Below are 23,088 nucleotides of genomic sequence, written 5' to 3'. Positions count from 1 at the left end.
TGCAGAAAGTCCTTGCTCAGTGGAGTTACGGTGGTGACACAAGAGAAAAAAACCCTATTAAAAACAGATCTTCTGTTTTCTTCTATTAATTCAGTTGCCTAAAGAGATATAATCAGAATATGAATGGAGAGGCTATAAAACTTCCAATCTACCAGGCTGATAAAAACAAATGGATGAAAAGTATATATTGACATCTTCAATTTGACCTTCAGCCATTTCCTTCTTTCAGGCATTTTCCTTTCCACTTTAAATAACACTCATTTGTGAAGACAAATCATTCACCTTTTGGCCTTTTCTTTGTGTGTTGTTATTATGACATTTGTTTTTACTTTAGGAATCAGTTTTGCATCCGGGCCCAAAGGAGGCCTGTTCTCATTGTGTGCCCATTGGGTTTCCAGGCAGGAAATTGTATTAGGTTCTTCAGTGCAACAATTTGGGTTAGTCCAGGATAGCATTAAAAGAGACATTTCACACAGGATATATGATCTGCAAGAGGCTTTTCCTAGACTCCCTCAGTGCATCTCCTCTGACATTACCTCTCATTTATGCTGCATAGTTCTTTGCCTGTTGTCTTTGTGATTAGAAAGTGAGCCTTTAAGTCAGGGACCATATTTTTATTTTTATTGGTTTCTAGCACTTAGCCCAGTGCCTGCCACACAGAAGGCATTTAATCAATAATTAATTAATAATTAATAATTAATCAATACTTGTTGGCTTACTGACTTAGTCCTCCAGTTGCTTCTTCGAGGATAGTATAGTAATGTGTGGCTAAACTGGTAAGCCACTTGGACAGTCGTGACTTGGTATGATGGGAAGCACATGGTTTGCTATCGTTTACAACCTCAGTGCCAACCTCTCGCTTCCTTTCTTCAGATATTTCAATCAGTTACCAAGTCTTGCTGCTTTTGCTTCTATCCCATCTCTCATATCATCCCCTTTTTTCAACTCATATTACCAAACACCCTATTTTTCAGGTCCTTGTGTCCTCTTACTAGACTGTTACAATAATAAATCTTTCCCACAATTGCCAAAATAATTTTCCCATATCCCAGGCAATATCAGTCTCCTACTCAGTAAACTCCAAGGACTCCTTATTACCTTTAAGGCCAAATTAAGATCCCTCTTTTGGGTGTTTAAAGCCCTTCATTATTTGACTCCAACCCATCTTTCCAGCCTTATTATACATTATTCCCCTTCTCACACACTGTCGTCCCACTAAATAAACTGTGCCTTCTCGTGTACACTATCTTCTGGCTCTTTGAGAATCCCTACTTTCTTTCCAAGCTTATCTCTAATGCCAACTATTCTACCTAAAGTCTTTCCAGATTGCCCCCAGCTGCTATTATCTCTCCCCCTCCATTACCTTGTATACATATTTTTACATAGTGCTAAATATACACATTGTCTTCCTTGATGGAATGTAAGGTCCCAAAGCAGGAACTGTTGGATTTCCCTCTGCGTTCTTAGAGCCTAACATAGAGAATAGCAATGGTGGGATTTCAATAATGGTTGAATGATTTTGTTTTTGTTGTTGTTGAGTCACTTCAGCTGGGCCCAACTCTTTGTGGCCTCATTTGGGAGTTTTCTTAGCAGAGATACTGGAGTGGTTTACCATTTCTTTCCTCAAGTCATTTTATAGATGAGGAACAAAGGCAACCAGGGTTAAGTGACTTGCCCAGGGTCACACAGGTAGTAAATCTCTGAGTCTAGATTTTAACTCCGGAAGATGAGTCTTCCCTATTCCAAGCCTAGCTGCCCCCTCACTGAATGATCACTATTTTTTAATGAGAAGGGTCTTTAACTGGGTTTCTTCTCTGGTTTCAGAATCATGATCATGCCTGCATTGCATGCCGAATCATCTACCGTTCAGATGAGCACCATCCTCCAATATTGCCCCCCAAAGCTGACCTGACCATTGGCCTACATGGGGAGTGGGTGAGCCAGAGATGTGAAGTACGCCCTGAAGTCCTCTTCCTCACCCGCCACTTCATATTTCACGACAACAATAATACCTGGGAAGGTCATTATTACCACTATTCTGATCCCATCTGCAAGCATCCCACCTTCACTATTTATGCCCAGGGTCGCTATAGCCGTGGTGTACATTCTGCCAGGGTCATGGGAGGCACGGAGTTTGTGTTCAAAGGTAAGATGTGTCATGAATCACAATTGCTTTAGGGATTGAGTGATCTGACAAGCAACGCTTGAACATTTTTGCTTTGGACAGGAGGGATTGAGGCAAGAAAATAGTGGAGGAAACTTTTGGTTGGCAGAGTCTATCCTGTAGAATTTAGCACATATTCCTTCTTTACAGAGCAATGTCAGCCTTGAATATTATTGCATGATTGTATGGATTTGGGAATTCATTTTGCTTTTATTTACTTTAACAGGAAACAAAACCTTAGCCTAGAATGTATTTACCATTGAGAGAGCTAATAAATTTACTTAATTTCTCAAAAAGGTAAATGTAATTTTTATCTTTTATGTAAATGTAAATTTACATAAATTTACATAAAAATACATTAAAAATGTAAAATTACACTCAAAAAGTATAAATGAGTAATAGCTGATCTTTCTTGAGAGCAAGAGAAAGAGCAGAAAAGACACTTATTGCTTGAGAACTCGGAAGCAGTTTATTTTTGTTTTGTCTTGGGACAGAACATTACATTAGATCAGCAGTTAACTTGTTTTGTGACAAAGATCCCTTTGGCAATCTTAAGAAGTCTATAAGTCCCTTCTCAAAATAATATGGATTTTAACATTTTTTTAATGTTAAAACATTTTTTTCATATTGGGAAGAAACATTCCATTTCAGTTAGAGGTCTGTGAAAATAAAGATGTAATTTTTTCCACCATCCAAGTTCACAGACCTCCTGACATCCTTCCATGTGTGTCCTTGGACCTTAGGTGATAACTATATTAAATGCATGACTGAGGATGCAGATGGATAGTGAAGAAGGAATCCTTGTGAAAGAGAAGAGGCAATTCACATGGCAAGGGAGCTAAGAATAATTTTTGTTAAGCATTACGAGACATTGGGATATATTTTCAAGAATATAGTCATAGAGTTTCCTCTTAGATGTTTTAAGAAAAAGGCAGATGTATTTCTGAGATGGTAGGGACACAGATCTGCTCAAGAGAGTCAAGGAAAAATAAAATTATAGGTGTAGAGGTAGAAGGGATTTCATGTCCTCTGTTCCAAAGCCTTCATTTTATAGTTTATAGAGTCTCAAGAAAAGTTAACTTATCCCAGAGTTAACTTAATTGACTTCTTATAGTCACACAGTAAGAGAGCTAAAATGTGAGTCCAGGTACTCTGACTTCAATTCTAGGGAATAATAATAGTGATATGGGAAGGATGAATAAGATATGGACCATTTCCAGTAAAGACTGCATAACCAAATTATTCTAAAGTAAAATATAACAAAGGCACTTTATCTACGTCTCATTTGCCCAAATAAATCTGAGAGCATCTGGGGAGCCATATGTGGGATTCATGTTATGGAAGCAGAGGATATAAGAGCAAGAAAGAATTTAAAGTTCATTTATTTCAACTTATAGAGGGGTTACCTGCTCAAGTATAACATCTCTGACAAGTGGTCATTAGACTATTTGAAGACTTCCTATGGTTGGAGAATTCACCAGTGAAGCCAATTAAAAATTTGGAGAGTAATTTTAGGAATGTTACTTTTATATATTAAGCCAAAGTCTCCCCCTCCACAACCTCTGAAATCCATTGTTCCTAGCTTTGCCTTCTGGGGCCAAACAAAAGAATTCTAATGTGTCTCCCCCCTTATTGTTTGTTGTTGTTCAGTTGTTTTCAGTTATGTCAGACTTTCCATGACCTCATTTGGGGTTTTCTTGGCAAAGATACTGAAGTGGTTTGTCATTTCCTTATCCAGCTTCCTTGACAGATGAGGAAACCAAGACAAGGTTTAGTGACTTGCCCAGGGTCACATAGCTATTAAGTGTCTGAGGCCAGATTTGAAATCATGAAAATTTTTCTTCTGGATTCCAAGCCTAATTCTCTTGTCTACTACACCACCTTCCTGCTTGTCTTTCCCCTTTGAAAACCCTTCAGATACTAGAAAGAGCTATCATGTTCCCTTTTGAGTTTTCTCTTCTCTAGCATGCACATCCCCAGTTACTTCAAGAGATTCTCTATGGCATGGTTTCCAGGTCCTTACCAGGTCTTCCTTGGACACGATCCAGTCCAGCACTTTCTTTCCTAAAATGGGGTACCCCAAGCTGAACGCAATACTCCATGTGGTCTGACAAGGGCAGGGTACAATAGAACTCCTCCTCCCCCTGTTCTAGACACTGCCCTCCTGCTAATATAGGCTAAGGCAGCATTAGGTTTTTGCTTACCACATAAGAATGTTGACTTTCATGGTGAGTTTTCAGTTCACTAAAATCCCTTTAACTTTCCTCCAACTCCCCAGTCCCTTCCAGCTTTGAGGTTCTATGTGAAAAAAGCTGGGATTTTTCTCTTCTAAATCTTTATCTACATTTTGTCTTGATGCCCACAGTCTAATTTCTTTCAGACCCCAGCCTTGTGGGCCTGGATTAATTTGCAGGACATGGAGAAGTGGTTGATACTAAATGTATTAAAGACCTCAAAACATCCTATTCTGTTAAAAAAATTACAGTTTCCATCAGTATGCTTTAGTAAGCTATTCTGTGTGATAATATTAACTCACATAACATGACATCAAAACATCTCACAAGCCATAGCATTCTAAGGCTGTGAAAATCCTAATTAACAGTGGATGCCTACAGTTGACAGAACTGTCAGTGCTCAGCTTATTGGCCAAATGAAGTAAGTTTATGCAATCACACCTGTAATTCATTTGGTTTGACTGCCATTCAAAGAAAAAGGTTCAGCCTTGTACCTAATAAGAACGCTCAGATCCTATGTGGGGAGAGGATGGGATGGAATCTTTCTTCCTCTATTACCCCTAAAAAAATTCTTCTTGGATATTGTATTGCTAGTATCTGCTCTAGAGGGCTCCATTGCCATATACTTACTCCTTTAGAAATATTGAACATTTTCCTTTTCTCCTCTTTTCCACAGTGAATCACATGAAGGTCACCCCCATGGATGCAGCCACAGCCTCTCTCTTAAATGTGTTCAATGGAAATGAATGTGGAGCTGAGGGCTCATGGCAGGTTGGAATTCAGCAGGATGTGACCCACACCAATGGTTGTGTTGCCTTGGGAATTAAACTACCTCACACTGAGTACGAAATCTTCAAAATGGAACAAGATACACGGGGTCGGTACTTACTGTACAATGGCCAGAGACCCAGTGATGGATCCAGTCCTGACCGGCCAGAAAAAAGAGCCACATCTTACCAAATGCCCTTAGTTCAGTGTGCATCTTCAGCACCCAGATCAGAAGATCTAACAGAGGAGAACACAATAGGTCACTATGGGAATGGGACACCTGAAAGAAATTTCTGTACTGTACTCCTAACTCTGATTGCATGTCTTTGGACTGTTCCACATTGGAATACCTTCAGCTAGATTTCTTTATGCTCTAAAATATATATATATATTTTTTATTTTCCAAACTAGGATTCCTTGGGATTTGTGGATTTTCTTTTCCAAAGAAAGGACATCTATTCCCCTGATGCACTCAAATGCCTGAGAACTGTTGTTCTTTTTCTTCTCCCCTCCCCCCAACCCCCACTCCCAGCCCCAGAATCATGAATAGTACTCGTTTGAAGTTTCTGCTTTGAACTTCATCCAGTCTGTTCCCTGGCCTGAGTGACTGCACAACAGTAATTGCACTTTAGGACTGCAGACGGTTTGTGGGTAGTAGATTCTTTGGGGGTTGGGTTTTTTTTTTTAATCATATTATTTGGCTGGGTTGAACGTTAGTTGAAAAACAAAAAGATCCAGCTACAGTTTTCACTGCCATTTTCCTCTTGTCACGTCCTTTCCCATCTCTGAAACTGCCTCTCCTTCAAAATCTAACCATCTTGAATAACCCTGTGCAGTATTGGGTTAGTCCTGGGAGAATGGCGTCTTTTTACTCAAAGAAAATGCTTTGGTGTAGATATGTATATATTCAAAGACACAAGGATTTATCTAAATGATCTTTACAAGTTTTATACAGAAGAGAGAATTGAAAGCCTTCCTTTCAGAAGTACCGAATGGAAAATATCTGTAATTAAAATTTCAAAGTAATTTAAACTATTTTTACATATATATTTTTTAACTTTTAAAGAATATACTTAGTGGAGCATATGTGGCACTGTTCTCTGTTCCTCATTTGAGTAGAATCAGAAGGGACCATTAGAGGTCAATTTCATCTAACCCACTACCCATTACTGTGATTTTGTTATGTTAGGTTTGATGTTGATTCTATGCCTCACTGTGTAAATAGGTAACTTGCTGGAATCGGTGTGTAGGAAGCAATGCCATTACAAATCAGAGGATACTCAGTAATGTATCAGATATGTATAGGTCTAACCAAGTGCCACATGAACAATGATAATAATATAGTCCTTTTCCTAATATGCCATTTCCTTTTCCTAAAATTCTCACCCTGGCTTGTATTATATTTTGTTATAGTAAGCAGAAGTATCTAGATTTGTACCTTTTACCATCAAAAACACATTTTTAGGAGAAAAGTTTGCTGGGAAAGGGCTTGGTGTTCAGAGGAAAGGTAAAATTTGGTATACTGTGGGATTTGTAGCATCTTTCATACCATATGTATCTTGGCTTTTGTATTAAATCTTACTATCATATGGAGTCAGGTAACTAGACTAACCCTCCTCCTGTTCAGCAGTTGACTTAGTTATGCAGCTTGGAATAAGCAAGTCTCTTCATTACTCAGTCTAATCTTGTGCAATTTCTACCCCTAATTCTGTCCCACTGAGATACTGGAAGGGTGAATGAGTGGTAAATGAGACATTACATATCTGTAAGTGCTTTGGATTCTTGGGAAAAGATCTATGTGAACACTAAATATTCTGCAGAATAGAAACTCATTAAAAAGAAATGAAACAAATAGGCAACAGTTGAAGGTTTAGATTTGCCTGAAGATTTATAGAAGGCAAAAAATCAGAGTAAAGACTTTATTCTATTTAATATTAAAATTAAGTGTCAGTAAAATTGTGATTTAAATTTTTAAGGATCTATGGGTATGTACTATTAAATAAATGTATTTAGATTATATTTATAATTATGAAGATGGCCAAGATCATGTATTCAGCATAAAAATATTAACTTGATTTGCCAAATTTATTACATAGTGCAAAGAACTGGAAAAGTGTTAATGTTCCTGTAAAATTTCTGTTAACTCTGGATCCATCTAACAAGTAGAGTAAGCATTCCATCATCATAAGCCATAACAAATCATATGAAACCTATGATATTTACTCTCATAGGCTATATCGGTGATTTAACCATAAAAATGACAAGTTAATAGCTTTTGAAACTAGAGCCTCTAACCTATAGGTCTGGAAAATTGCTTCTACATTAAATACTTGCAGTTTTTAGAAAAATATGTGTGTGTTTATACAAACATACACACACACATATACAGATACATATTTATTTTTCAATTTGCAAGTTTAACAAGACTGTGTGTATGTATCTCTATAGAAGAAATGAATGCATATAAACATCTTGCTAAATAGAATTCATGTGGATATATATCCTTTCACTTTAATGCTAATATAATTTATTAGAAATGATAACCAAGATAACACATTTATATAGTTTGGATACAATGGTGGGTTTTCTGGCTGTTACTTGCAACTGTGTGTGTGTGTGTGTGTGTGTGTGTGTGTGTGTGTGTGTGTGTGTGAGAGAGAGAGAGAGAGAGAGAGAGAGAGAGAGAGAGAGAGAGAGAGAGAGAGAGAGCTTGAACTTGTGTTTTTACAAACTTACTTGGGTCTAAAATCTTGTTTTGGTGTGGGATCACTTAACCATTTTTATCTCTTATTTTGTATAATTCTTATCCATGTATATCTGTAAATTACATATGGAGAACACATCTGACACACTGGAGACTTTCCTCTGATATTTTTAATTTTTTGTGGGTACCAGTGGAATCTAAATTGTCCATTGTTTTTAGTCCTGAAATATGACTGGTCGACCTCCTTCCAAGACATGCACAGCCAGATAAGATGAATCTTATTCCATGACTAGGTCACAGATTATCATGGGTAATATAGTTGACTTACACACATATGCCTTTCTGTTGCCCTTTGGGTTACTTATAATTTTGAGTATTTTAAAGTCATGAAGTTTTATGAGTCATAGCCACATAGCATCACTAGGAGAACATTGTATTTAAAAAAAAAAAAACACTTGAGATCATTGAAAGCACTGAGGAGTTAAATAAATGCAATATAAACAATTCACCTGTTCAGTTCAGGATGTAGTTCATTTTCCATTGCCAGTATCCATCCAATGATTTAATTGATTAGGCATTTACAGGCACTATCCAAGACGTACATGTTGGTGGATTAACCCAACAGGCTCTTAGTTCTTTTCAGAACCATAATCTTGGTAATGTTCATTTTTCATTCCCTTTGTTCCCTTAGTGATAGAAGAATCCCATTTGAATTTCTAGGGATTTTACAGAAGTTTATAGTATGTGGAGGCCCAATGCAGTGGCTAAAATGGCATCTGTGAATTAGAACATTTAAAGAAAACCTTCACAGAAGTACTTTAAAAAATATGCACAGGACATCTTCCATGCTATAACAGTCAAACATTCTAAGTGGGCTACTATCACCCTGTTTTATATCTAGCTTGATATAGAATTATTGGACAAAGTGATTTCTTTAGACCAATCTGTTTATAATATACAGGGAGCTCATTTATTTGAGAAAGATCTTCAAGACTGAATGTTGTCCTACTAAAATCTAGGTTAAAAAATCCATTAAAAAAACCATTAGACACAAGAGGAGCTTTCTCCATACTATTTATGAGTCTGCAAAGATGTAGAGAATTTTCTGCCCCTTTTTTAATGCACTCATCAGTAACATTCCCATTACATATATAGATGATTTTTATCCAGGATTTATGAAGCTAAGAAAGTAAGTATATAAGTAAATAGTTGTTGGTTCCTTAGTTTTTTAAATAAAAGTTTTCACAAGGTGAAGATCCTGCATCAGATTACCCAGAAATACTATTGAATATTCCACTATTCTTGGAAGAATATGACTATAATATTCAGAAGAGATCATAATCAAGAATTACAACCTTAATGTCTTTAAGATGGCCATTCTTAGAAAAGTTATGCTAATTTTTCTCTTCCAGATTTTCAAGATTCTTTTATATTTCCCCCCAGTTCTAAAGTAGGAACTGAGTTGCTATCCAGAACCACTAGGAAGTAAGGAAGGAAATATTTTACCCCAATGATGTAGGACAAAGAGTGTGACTTTGTCCATAGTATGTATTTCTTTGCCAGAAATCCTTTCCTCATAACCTTAGCTCATGTGTGAATTATAATTCCATCAAACAATGGTCTTGGTAAGTCACCATTATAAATACTGAGCTTCATATTGAACCTTTTAGAACAGTAATCACTGTGGAATAAAAAAAAACACATTTGTCTGAAATGCTTAATATAATACCAATCAATTCTCTCTCTTTCTCTCTCTCTCTCTCTCTCTCTCTCTCTCTCTCTCTCTCTCTCTCTCTCTCTCTCTCTCTCTCTCTCTCTCTGTCTCCCCCCCCCTTTACACACACACACAAAACTATTCTCTACATCATTAATATGTTCAAAGACATTCTAAGGATGATTGGTATTCTGGCTGAAAATTCTGTCTTATGTAACTAGAATACATTAATTCCCCATGGAAATGAAAAGAAACACTGATATATGCCAACTCTAACTCAGAAACCAATAAATAGCCTTAGAGTTGCCATATCAGGACAATTTATTCAGAAGAAAATATTTTCTACTTGGACTGATGATGGGGCTTTCCATGCCTTCTATAGGTATTTCTCACATTTTTATTGCACTTGATTTCCTTCAGTTCTTGGATATTACTGTCTGTTTAAGCTAAATCTAATGGTGAGGGGGTAAATGAAAGAAATAGCTCTTATTCATTTCTAGTTTCATGAAGAAACATAAACATTATTTACTCAACATTAAGAAGATTGTATATTCCTTACCTGTGACCTTCATAGAACTAATTTGGACTCTTCAAAACCTTATGGTGCTACAACTTGGTGGATCTCACTTGGGAAATTGACTTGGGTCACAATAACTTTTGCTAGTAGCCTGAGTAAACCCTAGCAATGAAGCTTACTGCCCTTTTGCCACCTTGATCACTATTCCTTTCTCCCTCCTCGAACACAGTTCTAGTCTTCAGATACTGATATGAACAGGGCTTCTCTATCATATGGAGAAATCTAGGGTTATTTTAGTCTCCAACTTCTACAGCAATGAAGACACAGTCCTGCCAACATCCTTAACAAAGGCACATAACTGATTCAGTTTTTCAAACTAGATTCTGAACATTATGGAAACAATAGGGCTGCTAACCTGGATGAGACTTAGGGTTTTAAACTAGACCAAAAATTCATTCGTCTCCTTTGACAGACAAACTGAAAAGGTTTCCAAAAGAAAAACTTTTCACATATATGCTGTTAAACATCATTAGGGTGTCTATCAAATTGCCTTTCATTCTATTATGAACAGCAGGTATCTGTATTCCAAACTGAGGCAAACCTCTAGAGGAGTGAAGTCTCAGGAATTTTTAGAATTGGAATCCTTTAAAGCTTTGTCCTCTATGGGTTGTGGGAAGTAATAATCTAGTAAAAAAAAAAAACTTCCATTGGCTAATTCAATATTATAATGAATGAGGTGGGATAATGAACATTTTGAGCCACTATTAGGAAGGATCATGTGTAGGTAATCTCCCTATTTCCTACGTAAGACATTATTATAGAGCATATTTTTGTACAGATTGTTTCTTTTACTATAATATGAGCTCCTTGAGGGTGAGGATTATTTTTTGCTTCTGTTTTTGGTTTTAGTATCCCTACTGCTTTAGCATAGTGCCAGAAATATGCTTGTTGATTAATCAGTGTTAGCTTTGAAAAGAGACAAGTGGGGAAAGGATCAGTTTTGCAAAAGATGCTCCAGAAAATATGCAGTTGGTTGATAAGAAAAGATGTTTCACACTGAATTATTTGGAAAATATTGGGAAATACTATTCCATAGCATGCTCTTTATGAAAAGGGGGTTAATCAGCTTCATAATAACATTCTCAACTATCAGATCATCTGTACAATTTATGATAGAGTATAACGTCCTTGAGGGCAGGCAGGAATTGTTTCATTTTGTCTTTATATTTCTAGTGCCTAGCACAGCAGCTGACATAGGAAATGATCACAAATAAATGCTCTGAAGGACTGATTATGAGAGAGAACACTGAAAACAGCCTAAAGAGTCAGTAGGATATCTGGGTAAAAATAATATTAAGAGGAGAAGATTGCATAATATGCCATCATTTGACAGCATAATAGCACTGGGACAGGGTTAAGGTAAATAAAAGCACCTTTGGAAAGGATCATAATGAGAAGATTGACTTATCCAATATTACTACTATCATATTATGCCAAAAGTAAACAGGTACCTTAGCAAAAGATAGGATTGTTTGTCTTAGAAGTTATTTTTCCTTATGCTTTTAAAGTGTAACTTCTTCCTAGCAATAAAGGGAATACACAATATTTGTACTGTAATCAGTTTCAAAGCAATAATGTTTCTTGTAGATGTCTTTATCATTTACATAGAGCTTCTTGTCTTTTTCATAAAGCAATGTGTTTTTAACCCAAAATCTAGTCCCTTTCCCTCCTATTTCCAATGCTTTTCCAATGTCAGGGTATTTTTATTTTTATTTAGCATTTATGTTTTGTAAATAAACAAAGCAATTCTTCTCTTTCTCACTGTGTTCCAGTTTACATTGCTGGAGAAATTTGAATAATTGTCAAAAGATTGTCTGAAATAAAGGCTGTCAAATAAAGCACTAACACCCCTCAAGAAAGTGTCACAGTGAGTTGTTGCTTCTAATCAGGAGGTAAAAAAACAGAACTTAGAAATATTTGCATTTAAGATTTCCCAAATATTTCTATTTCCTTTAGGGTTAGGGAAAATGGAAGTAGGGAGAAAAATTAACAATACGAATGTTATTTTCAAATGACATATTTAATATCAGGTCAGTAAGTCCATTTTCTTTTACATGGGCATATATTTTCATTTAAATCTATAACCCTGTAGTCAGTGCATAAAATGAAGCCCATTAAGTCAGATATAAACAACATGTGAGACTAATGTTTGCATAGTGGTTTCTTTGAGATAATCCTATGAGGTAGGTGATAGAAATATCCTTTTCCCTTTCTGCATTCAAGTCTAGGAGTTTGAGACAAAAAGTGCTAGTATGTAAGCCCTAAGCAGAATTTTCTTTTGTATGGACTTTATAGCCCATCCAGTGGTTGGACCCTTCAACAAGAATCTATTTCCCTCTACCACCATCACACACAGCAACCTTGGTTCCCAACAACTACTACCAGTTCTCAGTAACCAATCATTAGCTTTCAGGACTTAGGCATTCACTGGGTCATTCAGAAAGGTGCCAGAGTCAGTTTATTTCCTGGTGAGTTAGTAGGGTGTGCCAACTCATTTAGGGGTTCCAATGATCGTCTTGCTCCAAAAACATCATGGCCATTTTATATGTGAAGAAACTGAGTCTTAGAGAGGTTAAATTATTTTTAGAAGCAGGTCTCCATCTCAAGTTCTCTGATTCCAAATCTAGCATTCTTTCTACCAGGAAACACTGCCTCTTAATTTTTTCCTTTTTTCATATTTATTTGGTTTTTTTCCAATTCTAAAGTATTTTTATTTATCCACTGTGATAAAGAAACAGGGCATAAAGATTTTAAAACTAAGCAAGACTTAGAGTCACAAAATGTAAAATAAATAATTTTGACTATATCAAATTAAAAAGTTTTTGTACAAACAAAACCAATGTAACTAAAATCAGAAGGGTAGCAACAAATTGGGAAACGATCTTCATAAAAATCTCTGACAAAGGTTTAATTACTCAAATTTACAAAGAGCTAGATCAACTGTACAAAAAATCAAGCCATTCTCCAATTGATAAATGGGCAAGGGACATGAACAGGCAGTTCTCAGCCAAAGAAATCAAAACTATTAATAAGCACATGAAAAAGTGTTCTACATCTCTTATAATCAGAGAGATGCAAATCAAAACAACTCTGAGGTATCACCTTACACCTAGCATATTGGCTAACATGACAGCTATGGAATATAATGAATGCTGGAGGGGATGTGGCAAAGTAGGGACACTAATTCATTGCTGGTGGAGTTGTGAATTAATCCAACCATTCTGGAGGGCAATTTGGAACTATGCCCAAAGGGTGATAAAAGACTGTCTGCCCTTTGATCCAGCCATAGCACTACTGGGCTTGTACCCCAAAGAGATAATAAGGAAAAAGACTTGGACAAGAATATTTATAGCTACACTCTTTGTGGTGGCCAAAAATTGGAAAATGAGGGGATGCGCTTCAATTGGGGAATGGCTGAACAAATTGTGGTATATGTTGGTGATGGAATACTATTGTGCTCAAAGGAATAATAAAATGGAGGAATTCCATGGAGACTGGAACAACCTCCAGGAAGTGATGCAGAGTGAAAGGAGCAGAACCAGGAAAACATTGTACACAGAGACTGATACATTGTGGTACAATTGAAGGTAATGGACTTCTCCATTAGTGGCAATGCAATGTCTCTGAACAATCTGCAGGGATCTAAAAAACACTATCCACAAGCAGAGGATAAACTGTGGGAGTAAAAACACTGATGAAAAGCAACTGCTTGACTACAGGGGTGGAGGGGATATGACTGAGGAGAGACTCTAAATGAACACTCTAATGCAAATATCAACAACATGGAAATGGGTTTGAATCAAGAACACATGTGATACCCAGTGGATATGGGAGATGTGGTGGGAGGGAGGGGAGGGAAGAAAAGAAAATGATCTTTGTTTCCAATGAATAATGTTTGGAAATGACCAAATAAAAATTAAAAAAAAAAAAAGAAACATGGCATAGCAGATAAAGTGTTATCCTTGGTGCTCCAAGATCCAATGCCCCTCTGATCTTTATAAATTGTAATCAAGAGCAATTCACAATGCTTCTGATTCTCAGGCAACCTCCTAACATTTATCTAATAATTTATAGAGGGGTTATAATCTGAGTTGCAACAAAGAGTTCCCATATCCAGGAAATCGCAGAGCCTTGACCCATTGACCCACTATGGTAAATAATCATCTGTGTACAAGTCAGAAGCATTGAAAAGTGAATGACCTTTCAAGACAGTGGATTATTTAATAAGTTATTGCTCTAGAAAGAGTTCTTAACATGGAGTCCATGAACTTTTGAAATTTTATTTTGATAATCATCTTTTATATAATTTCCTTTTGTATTTGTAATTTCTTTATTTCATATATTTAAAACATTATTCTGAGAAGTGATGCATAGGCTTCACTAGATTGCCAAAGCCTTCTGCAACACAAAAACAGGTTAAGAATCCCTGCTCTTGTGTATTTACTCTCTTGTTGACCGATCATATTATATTTTGGGGAGAGTTATTGAAAAGCATGTGTCCATGTGGTAGAAATAGTGCCCCACAAATGGGTCTTTCATGATTCCTGCCAATTACCACAACAAAAATTGACTAGTGATCACTACCCATCATCACAATATTGCTTTACAAAAGTCCAGTTATTTCCTCCTCACAGACTAAATCAAAGTTAAATCATGAAAGAGACAAGGAAATTGAGGTACCAAGTATATCAGGCCAGGCTGACAGCACAATTGTAGCCATGAAATAAATTATTTTGCATCAATGCAGAGAAAAGTGTTAGAAGAAAAGTACTCTGACAATTGAAGTATAGAGTGTTCATGCATTCCAGGGAAAGTGGAAAAAGAAAGAATATACCTCTTGAAGAAACTTCAGAATGAAAACTCTAAGGAACAACATAGCCAAAATCCAGTTTCCAGGTCAATGAAAAAATATGCAAGCAGACAGAAGGATTGAATTCAAATACAAAGGAACCCATCAGAATCACAAATGATTTATCGCCACTACTATGAAGAAGGGGGAAACTTGGATATGATATTCCAGAAGGCAAAAAAATATAGGCTTACAACCAAGAATAACTTATTGAGCATAATTAAATATAATACTAGAGAAGGGGGAAGAGGATAATGGATTTTTAATGAAATATAGAGCTTCCAACCATTCCTGATGAAAAGACCAGAGCTATGGAGACATTTTGAATTTCAAACACAAAAGCAAATAAAAACATAAGAAGCCTCAAGTTTCCCTTTATGAGTTGCTGAAAAGTGCTCTCTTGATTAAGAGAGCAATGTTGAAGAACGTTATGGCTGCCTGCTCTCCACTGATGACTTCATAGAATGTGAAGCCTCATCATGGTCCAAAAGGAACATCAGAGGCAGGAGAATTCCAGCACCCTTCTCTATTGTCCTGGGAGCAACTTGGCCTATTCAGTCCTTCAGTACACCCCACTTGAATATTTGAGTTAAGGACTAAATTCTAGGTCTTATGATATGATGGAACACCAAAACATTTTGGCTTAGGTCTTACAAACATATTGCTTTTCCTCGAAACTTCACATTGCTATTTAATACCCTTTCATACATGCCATGTAAATAGAGTAACAATTATAAATTTTCTTTTTGTTTTAATTCTTTATTAATGTTACATAGAATTTATATGACAACTACCTACTACTGAATCTTCATTTTGCCATTTTTTCCTTTAGATCATATAGGGGATAGAGAGAGAGTGGCCCTGTGATTTCATTGGCAGAAACTCCCTCTATCCATGTAGGTCAACATCTTCTTTTCAACTTAAGTCTTAGAGAGCTACCTAGACAACTGAGAGGCTAAGTATCTTGCCCAGGGTTAAATAGCCAATATGGGTCAGAAGCAGGACTTGAATTCATCTCTTTGGGACTTTGAGACTAGCTCTAAATGCACACAAACATTGTTATATGTAGAAGTAGGAGCCATTCCCCAATTAACAAATTGTCAAAGGATAAGAACAAGCAGTTTTCAGATGGCAAAATCAAAGCTATCAATCATTTGAAAAAATGTTCTGAATAACACTTGATAAGAGAAATACAATTTAAAACAACTTTGAAATACCACCTCACTCCTATCAGATTGGCCAGTATGACATAAAGGAAAGTGATAAATGTTGGAGGGGATGCAACAAAATTGGGACACAAATACATTGTTGGTGGAGTTGTGAACTGATCTAGTCATTCTGGAGTGTAATTTGGAATTATGCCTACTAATACCACTACTAATTCTATATCCTGTGAATCTTAAAATTTCTCAGACTTGTGAATGTTAAAAATTCTCAGACTCTACCTTAAAACATTTGGTTAAGACCATTCCCCATTTTAAACAATGAAGGTTCTTGATTAGGAATATGAAAACTCTAACATTACTCCACTCATACTTAAGCATACTTTAGGGGAAGATAAAGTTGTAAACTCCTTACTGAACAATGAAAAGTACTTAACCCATACTTAAAGTAAAGCTAAAACCCTTAAGCTAGGTCTATTTTTAGATCTAATACAAAAAGGTGCTAAGTACCTATGAAGGTCAAATTAATCACTAAAAGGTCAGGCAACTTGCAAACTTGCAAAGGACAAGCTTAACAAAAGAGATGTGAAGTTTTACTTTACTCAGGTGTGAATTACTCAAAAGTTTAGTCTACTCAGATGTCCTGTGAAAACGTCTACTGTGATTGGCAGATGTGAGAACTTAGGGGAGGTGACATAGGAGAAAATTCTCTTTAAAAGGAGATCAGAAAGGCTTCTAGGGGAGCAGTTTGCCAAAGCTGAATTGGAGGGCTCGGTGGCTGAACTTAGTGGAGCTGAGGAGCTAAACTGGAGGGTCTCTCTGAACACTAGAATCTTGCTTGGGACAAATCTTGTGGTGAGTGGATTAAAGACTGACTGGTCTCTCTTAAGGCTCTGGCCTAGGCCCCTCATATATTATTTCCTCTTACTCTCTCTCTCCCTTTCCTTGATTCCTTATTTGTATTAATTAAAATCTCCATAAAAACCCAGCTGACTTAGATATTTCATATTTGGGAATTTTTCCCATGGCAACCACATTATTTTTAATAAAAAATCAAGACACAAAAAATTATCTTTACAGTTTTGGCAATTCAAAGTCTTGAAACCGTATTTTCGTGGTCACAGTTTAAGGCAACCACTCTTTTATCTGTAACAATCCCAAAGAGATTTTTTAAAAGAGGGGGAAAGGACCTACTTATACAAAAATATTTATAGCAACCCTTTTTGTTGTGGCAAAGAATTGAAAATTGAGGGGATGTCTATCAAGTGGGGAATGGTTGAACAAATTAAGATATATGATGGTGATGGAGTACTATTGTGCTGTGAGGGATGATGAACAGGATGGTTTTAGAAAGAACTGGAAAGGTCTACATGAAATGATACAAAGTGAAATAAGCAGAACCAGGAAAACATTGTGCAATACTGAGGGATGATCAACTGTGAAAGACTTAGCTACTCTCAACAATACAAGGATCCAGGACAATTCTGAAGGACTTGAAACAGAGAATGCTAATCATCTCCAAAGAAGAACTGTTGAGTTGGAATGAAGGTCAAAGCATACAATTTTTCAGTTTAGTATGTGTTTTTATTTTGGATTTTTGGTTTTATATTAGTATTATTTTACAACTGAACAATATGGAAATATATTTTGCATGGTGATACATCTATAACCCAAATCAAATTGCTTACCATTTCTGGAGAATTAGGGAGGGGAGGAAGGGAGACCTTTTGGATCTTACAACTTCAGAAGACTTAATGTGGAAAATTGTTCTTACATGTAACTGATAAAAAAGTCCTTAAAAATAAATAAAAGGAAGAGAGATATAAATAATGGGGGAAGTGTAGTTGAGATAAAAACAAAAGATTTCAATAAAAATCTATTTTAAATAGAAGAAAAGGCATTCATTCTGGCACAATGTTATTTTTGGTATATCTGTCCTGGTATTTATAACAGACTAAACAGTTCATAATACATTTTTAAGTAAAATGAAATATTATGTTCATTATTAGATGAGTGAAACAAAAGTGAAAAAAACAAATAGGATTGGGTTGTGCACAGTGTGCAAGTTTCCATACTTGTATACTTCAATAGCCTGGCATTTCTTCAGTAGCATTGTACTCTCTCCACATGAGCATATTAAACCTCAGTAGAAGATTAGAAATAGAAATTTAGGAGATTGTGTTCGATTTATTGTGTTTGGAAAATCCATGACCTTAAGAGTAATCTAATGATGAGTTTTTCTGAACTTAGCAAGGATGGCCTTATGATGACAATTTATTCCAAGTCCTCAAATTTGTGGTATTGGCTTCCTAGGATACTAGCATAGCTGATTCTATATGCCTAATGATAGATGGTGATCACTGGGCAAACATTATGACTGTTAAAATTTGTAGGAATCATGGAGAGAACTTGTTAGACCATGACATGGGTCAGACTGTTGGACTGGCAAATTCTTAGAGAATCCACAGTTACATTCACAGTATGATAAGGTATTGCTGTTAAATGTTGATAGAGGTCCTGCTTCTATAATAAATTAAAATTACTTTAAAAAATTTGCAGGCTCTCATGGCCACTTATTTTTTCTCCTATATTCATCCAACTATCTATCTATTTATTATCTAACTATCTATCTACTTACCTATCTTTATCTTAATCTTTCTCTGTCTGTCTGTCTGTCTGTCTCTTTCTCAATAGGCTTTCTTCTTTGTGAATTAGTTGTAAGAGAATCATAGTCGGATACTTTCTCCGAAAATCAGAGATTTTAATTACCTGATATGTCTCCTGACAGCAAATATATTATGGTTTTTATTGCATGGAATGAATGAACAAAGACATGGGAAGGACTCTTAAACCAGAGTTTGAAATACTAAAATTTTACATGAGTATGTAAATTCAGAAATATTTTTCATATTAAGTAAGATTATTCCTCATTCTAGAAAAACACAGTATTAATAATTGAAATCCAAGTATTTACTCATGAATATTTCTAAATTTCAAATGTATATCATTAATTATCCTATAGATGACTTATACTGGCTATGACAGCTTTGGGTAAATTGATTTAAAAAATTGCGTCTATAAGTTTTAAACAAAAGCATTTAGTAAAGTAAAAGACATTTCATCTTTTATCATCTCTTACTTGATCACATTTTTTTTTGCCATGGAAGTAATTATAAGATGCCATTGAATGAGTTTATAAACATTGGAAACAGGAATATAAGCATAAATAGGAAACATAAATTCAGGAAAAGAAGAAAAATGGCTTTTATTTCTAAATACAAATAACTTCAATGACAAGGAAAATAGTTACCAGAAGAGCAAAATTCTACAAAGAACATTTTATGAAAATGTTCTGGGAAATAAGCACCATCTATGATATTCTTAGCATTCTGAAGCCCAGCTCCTCATTTCCTTTATAATTTAAGACTAAACAGAATAAAACACCCAAGGGCACCTTGAATACTTCAGAAGCTTGTGCCAACTCACAACTGGATAGACAGCTCCACAGAGCTATTTTCCTAATGCTTTTAGAAATTCTTTTGGAATGAGAGATAAAGTTGAAAGGAGAATGTTTGTGTTTATTAAATAAAAATCAAAGCAATCATTGAGCCAAACATGCAAATGCTGTCATGTGTGTCTATTGCAGTAATAAAGATGTAAATGTGAATGAGAATTAGCTGTAATTGTGCAAAATCCCAATGTTTTCTATGCCTAGAGCAAGCTTTTTCTCAACAATAAGGTTTACAGCAATATTCTTGTGACCAGGTTTTCCCTTGGATCTTGATTTTGATCACTTTTCCAGAAAATAGAGAGCCAAAATGATTGTTAACCATCAATTTATGTCTGCATGTAGGTATTGACTCATAGAATCACAGAATTTGAATTTGAAAAAAACTTCAGTGGAGGCATTTAGTTTAAACCAAACCTAAACAAAAATCTTCTTTTTAATATATTGAACCACTTCCCAAGGAAACCAATTTCACTTTGAAATGGCACTAATTGTTAGGAGAATTTCCCTAATATTCAACTTAAATTTGTCTCTTTACAGCTTCCACTCATTGCTCCTGATTCTGTCCTTTGAGTTCAAAAGAACAAGTCTAATCTCTTACAGAAGGCTATCATTTCTCCCTTGAGTCTTCTTCAGACTGCAAATCTCCAGAATTTTCCTCCTCCTCATATGGCAGAGACACAAGGCCTTTCACTAGACTGGGTGGACCTCTCCTGAACCTTCTCCAGTTTATCAATCTCTTTCCTAAACTGACATCTAGAACTAAACATTATAAAATTTGTAGTTTTTTTGGGGGGGAAAATCATTACTGCAATTTCTAGAACTTTCTATGGAAATCCAGAATCATAAATCACAGAGCTAGAAGAGACTTTAACCAGAGATTCTGCAATATAAATAAAAGAAAATAAATTTTCTGGTAGCATGTTCAGTTGATCATTCTTGAAAGCTGTAACAAGGTCACAGTGATGTGTTTAATTCTTTTTCATCCCCCAAGTCATTATGTTTAGATAAAGCAGAGTTTTTGCCTCTTCTTTTAGAATTGTTATCTGAAAATCCCTCTTTGCCCTTTTTATCCACCCTCCTCTTCTGATTGTGCTCCTATTCACTAATATTAGTAGTTGAACATTCTGGAGAACAATTTGGGACTACATCTAGAGCTATAAAACTGTACATACCCTTTGACCCAGCAATATCATTACTAGATCTATATCCCAAAGAGATAAAAGAAAAGGGAAAAGAACCTATTTGTACAAAATATTTATAGCAGCTCGTTTTGTGGTGACAAAGAATTGGAAATTGAAAAGATACCCATCAAGTGGGAAAAGGATGAAAAAGTTCAAGTCTGATTGTGATGGAATACTATTGTGCTATTAGAAATGATGATCAGGATGCTTTCAGAAAAATCTGGGAAGACTTATATGAACTGATATAAGGTGAAGTGAGTAGAACCAGTAGATCACTGTATATAGTAATAGCAATACAACAACAATGACCAACTTTGAAAGACTTAACTACTCTTATCCAAAACAATTCCAAAGGACCTCCAAAGAGAGAACTGATGAACACTGAGTAAAAACATTCTTATTTTTCTTGGGGGTTTGTGTGTGTGTGTGTGTGTGTGTGTGTGTGTGTGTGTGTGTGTGTGTATGTTTTCTTTTGTAACATGGTTAATATGAAAATATATTTTTGCATGGCTTCACATTTTTAATTGATGTATTGCTTGCCTTCTCAAGGAGTAGGGGAAGAATAGAGGGGAGGAAAAGAGAACTGAAACATTTTTTAAATGAGTGTTAACATTTTTTACATGTGATTAGGATATAATCAATGAAATAAAAACATCTTTTAAAAAACAAAAGAATGTTACTAGATGGATATATGTGCAACTATTACCCATACTTTTTTCTAGCATTTCACTCCTTCATTCATGCATATAAGCACAGCTTCATTCATTCAATATTATTGAGTTCTTACAATTAATAAGGCATTGTGGCAGATTCTGTAAGGATACTGAGATATATAAGGCACATAAATACTCAAGGAGCTTCCTCTCTAGTGTGGGAGCACAGCATAGTAGATAGACTTCTGGGCTTTAAACCAGAAATACTTTCATTCAAATCTTATGAATGACATTTACTAACAATATGAATGTGAGCAGATAACTATCCCCTATTTGAAAAATGGGACTAATATAATACTTCTAATTGTAGCCATAATTATAATCTGGCTACCCCATTCAGTCTGGTATTTACAATGACTTACAAGATCACAATTCCTGCCCCACTATTGCATTCATTATGGCAATAGAAAAGCTAATTAAAAAGAAATGTCTTTGCAGGGGACACTTCCAGAGCTCTGGCAGTATATAGACTTGACTTCCTGCTTTAGATCCCTAAACTTTGTATCAAACAAATTCTGAGGACAAATTTTTTTTTCTTGTTTCCTTCAAGAGAAACTACCAAAGCCTGCATAAAATAGCAACTAAAGGGAAAAGTTGAAGGTTTTCAGTCAGTCCTGGCTATCTTTAAGTTTTTCCTCTTGACTATGTCTAGTCTTTAGACTATGCCAATTTTGGACTTGGACTATACCGATTTTCAATTATCTCAATTTTTCATCTTCATCCAATGGATTTAAATTGGCAATGTTAATAGGCATCTCAAACATCGCCATCGCCATCATCATCATCATCATCATCATCATCATCACTGGTATTAATATGTACCACCTCCTCCAGTGCTACTTCCTCAAGTCCCACTTGATTTATGAGGCTGAGCACCCAGAGGTAATGACTCCTACTTTCCTTTGGGTTTCTGACTTCGGTGTTTCTAGTAGTTTTGTTCACAACCCCCAATGATGTTTTCCCCACTGTTTATCAGACCCAGTTGTCTTTTAGAAAGAGTATTTACAAAGTAACGATTATATGGAGAGTTGCCACAAGAGTCTGAGACTCAATCTTCAACAAATACAGAGTCCAAGGGGAGAATGGTTATGAACAAAAAGCTCAAATATAGTTAAGATACAAGTGTAGAGTGCATGTGTTCACAAAGGGTAAACTTATAGCTCCTAGATACTGGAAGCCCTTTTTTCCCTTTGGAGAGTATTTCTGAAGTTTCCCTTAGATGTGGTTTTCTTTAGTCCCAAGGGTTAACCATTACTTTTTTTTGCTACAATGGGATCTCATTCCCTAAAGCTGTCAATCTTCTGAAGACCTTCTGTGAGAAATTGGGGTGAGGTTCCGCCCTAACCTACAAATATATTATTATAAAATTTATAAAGCACTTTATGTACATCATTTCATATGATTCCCACAATAAGCTTCTTAAGTAGTATGGTAAGAACGAGTAATAAGGGAGTTTATGGAAAGAAAAAGAAACTCCAGCATTAAACCTTAACATTCAATAGTCATTGGC

General features: G+C 35.7%; 1 protein-coding gene across 2 annotated transcripts in view; it reads left to right on the top strand.

The window, feature by feature from the left end:
- Window positions 1-12,020, top strand: part of APCDD1 (APC down-regulated 1) — a 56,933-nt gene extending 44,913 nt beyond the window's left edge. For both annotated transcript variants that reach the window (XM_001370862.4, XM_056823646.1), the window contains 2 exons: window positions 1,825-2,146; window positions 5,075-12,020. In XM_001370862.4, the coding sequence (XP_001370899.1) occupies window positions 1,825-2,146; window positions 5,075-5,526 (774 nt within the window). In that variant the 3' untranslated portion in view covers window positions 5,527-12,020. The remainder of the gene's footprint in view (window positions 1-1,824; window positions 2,147-5,074) is intronic.
- The last annotated feature ends 11,068 nt before the right edge of the window (window positions 12,021-23,088 follow it).

Source organism: Monodelphis domestica, chromosome 3 (genome assembly GCF_027887165.1).
Source record: "Monodelphis domestica isolate mMonDom1 chromosome 3, mMonDom1.pri, whole genome shotgun sequence".
NCBI lineage: Eukaryota > Metazoa > Chordata > Mammalia > Didelphimorphia > Didelphidae > Monodelphis > Monodelphis domestica.
Note: the sequence above shows the minus strand (reverse complement) of the source record. Positions and strands in the feature narration are given on the sequence as shown.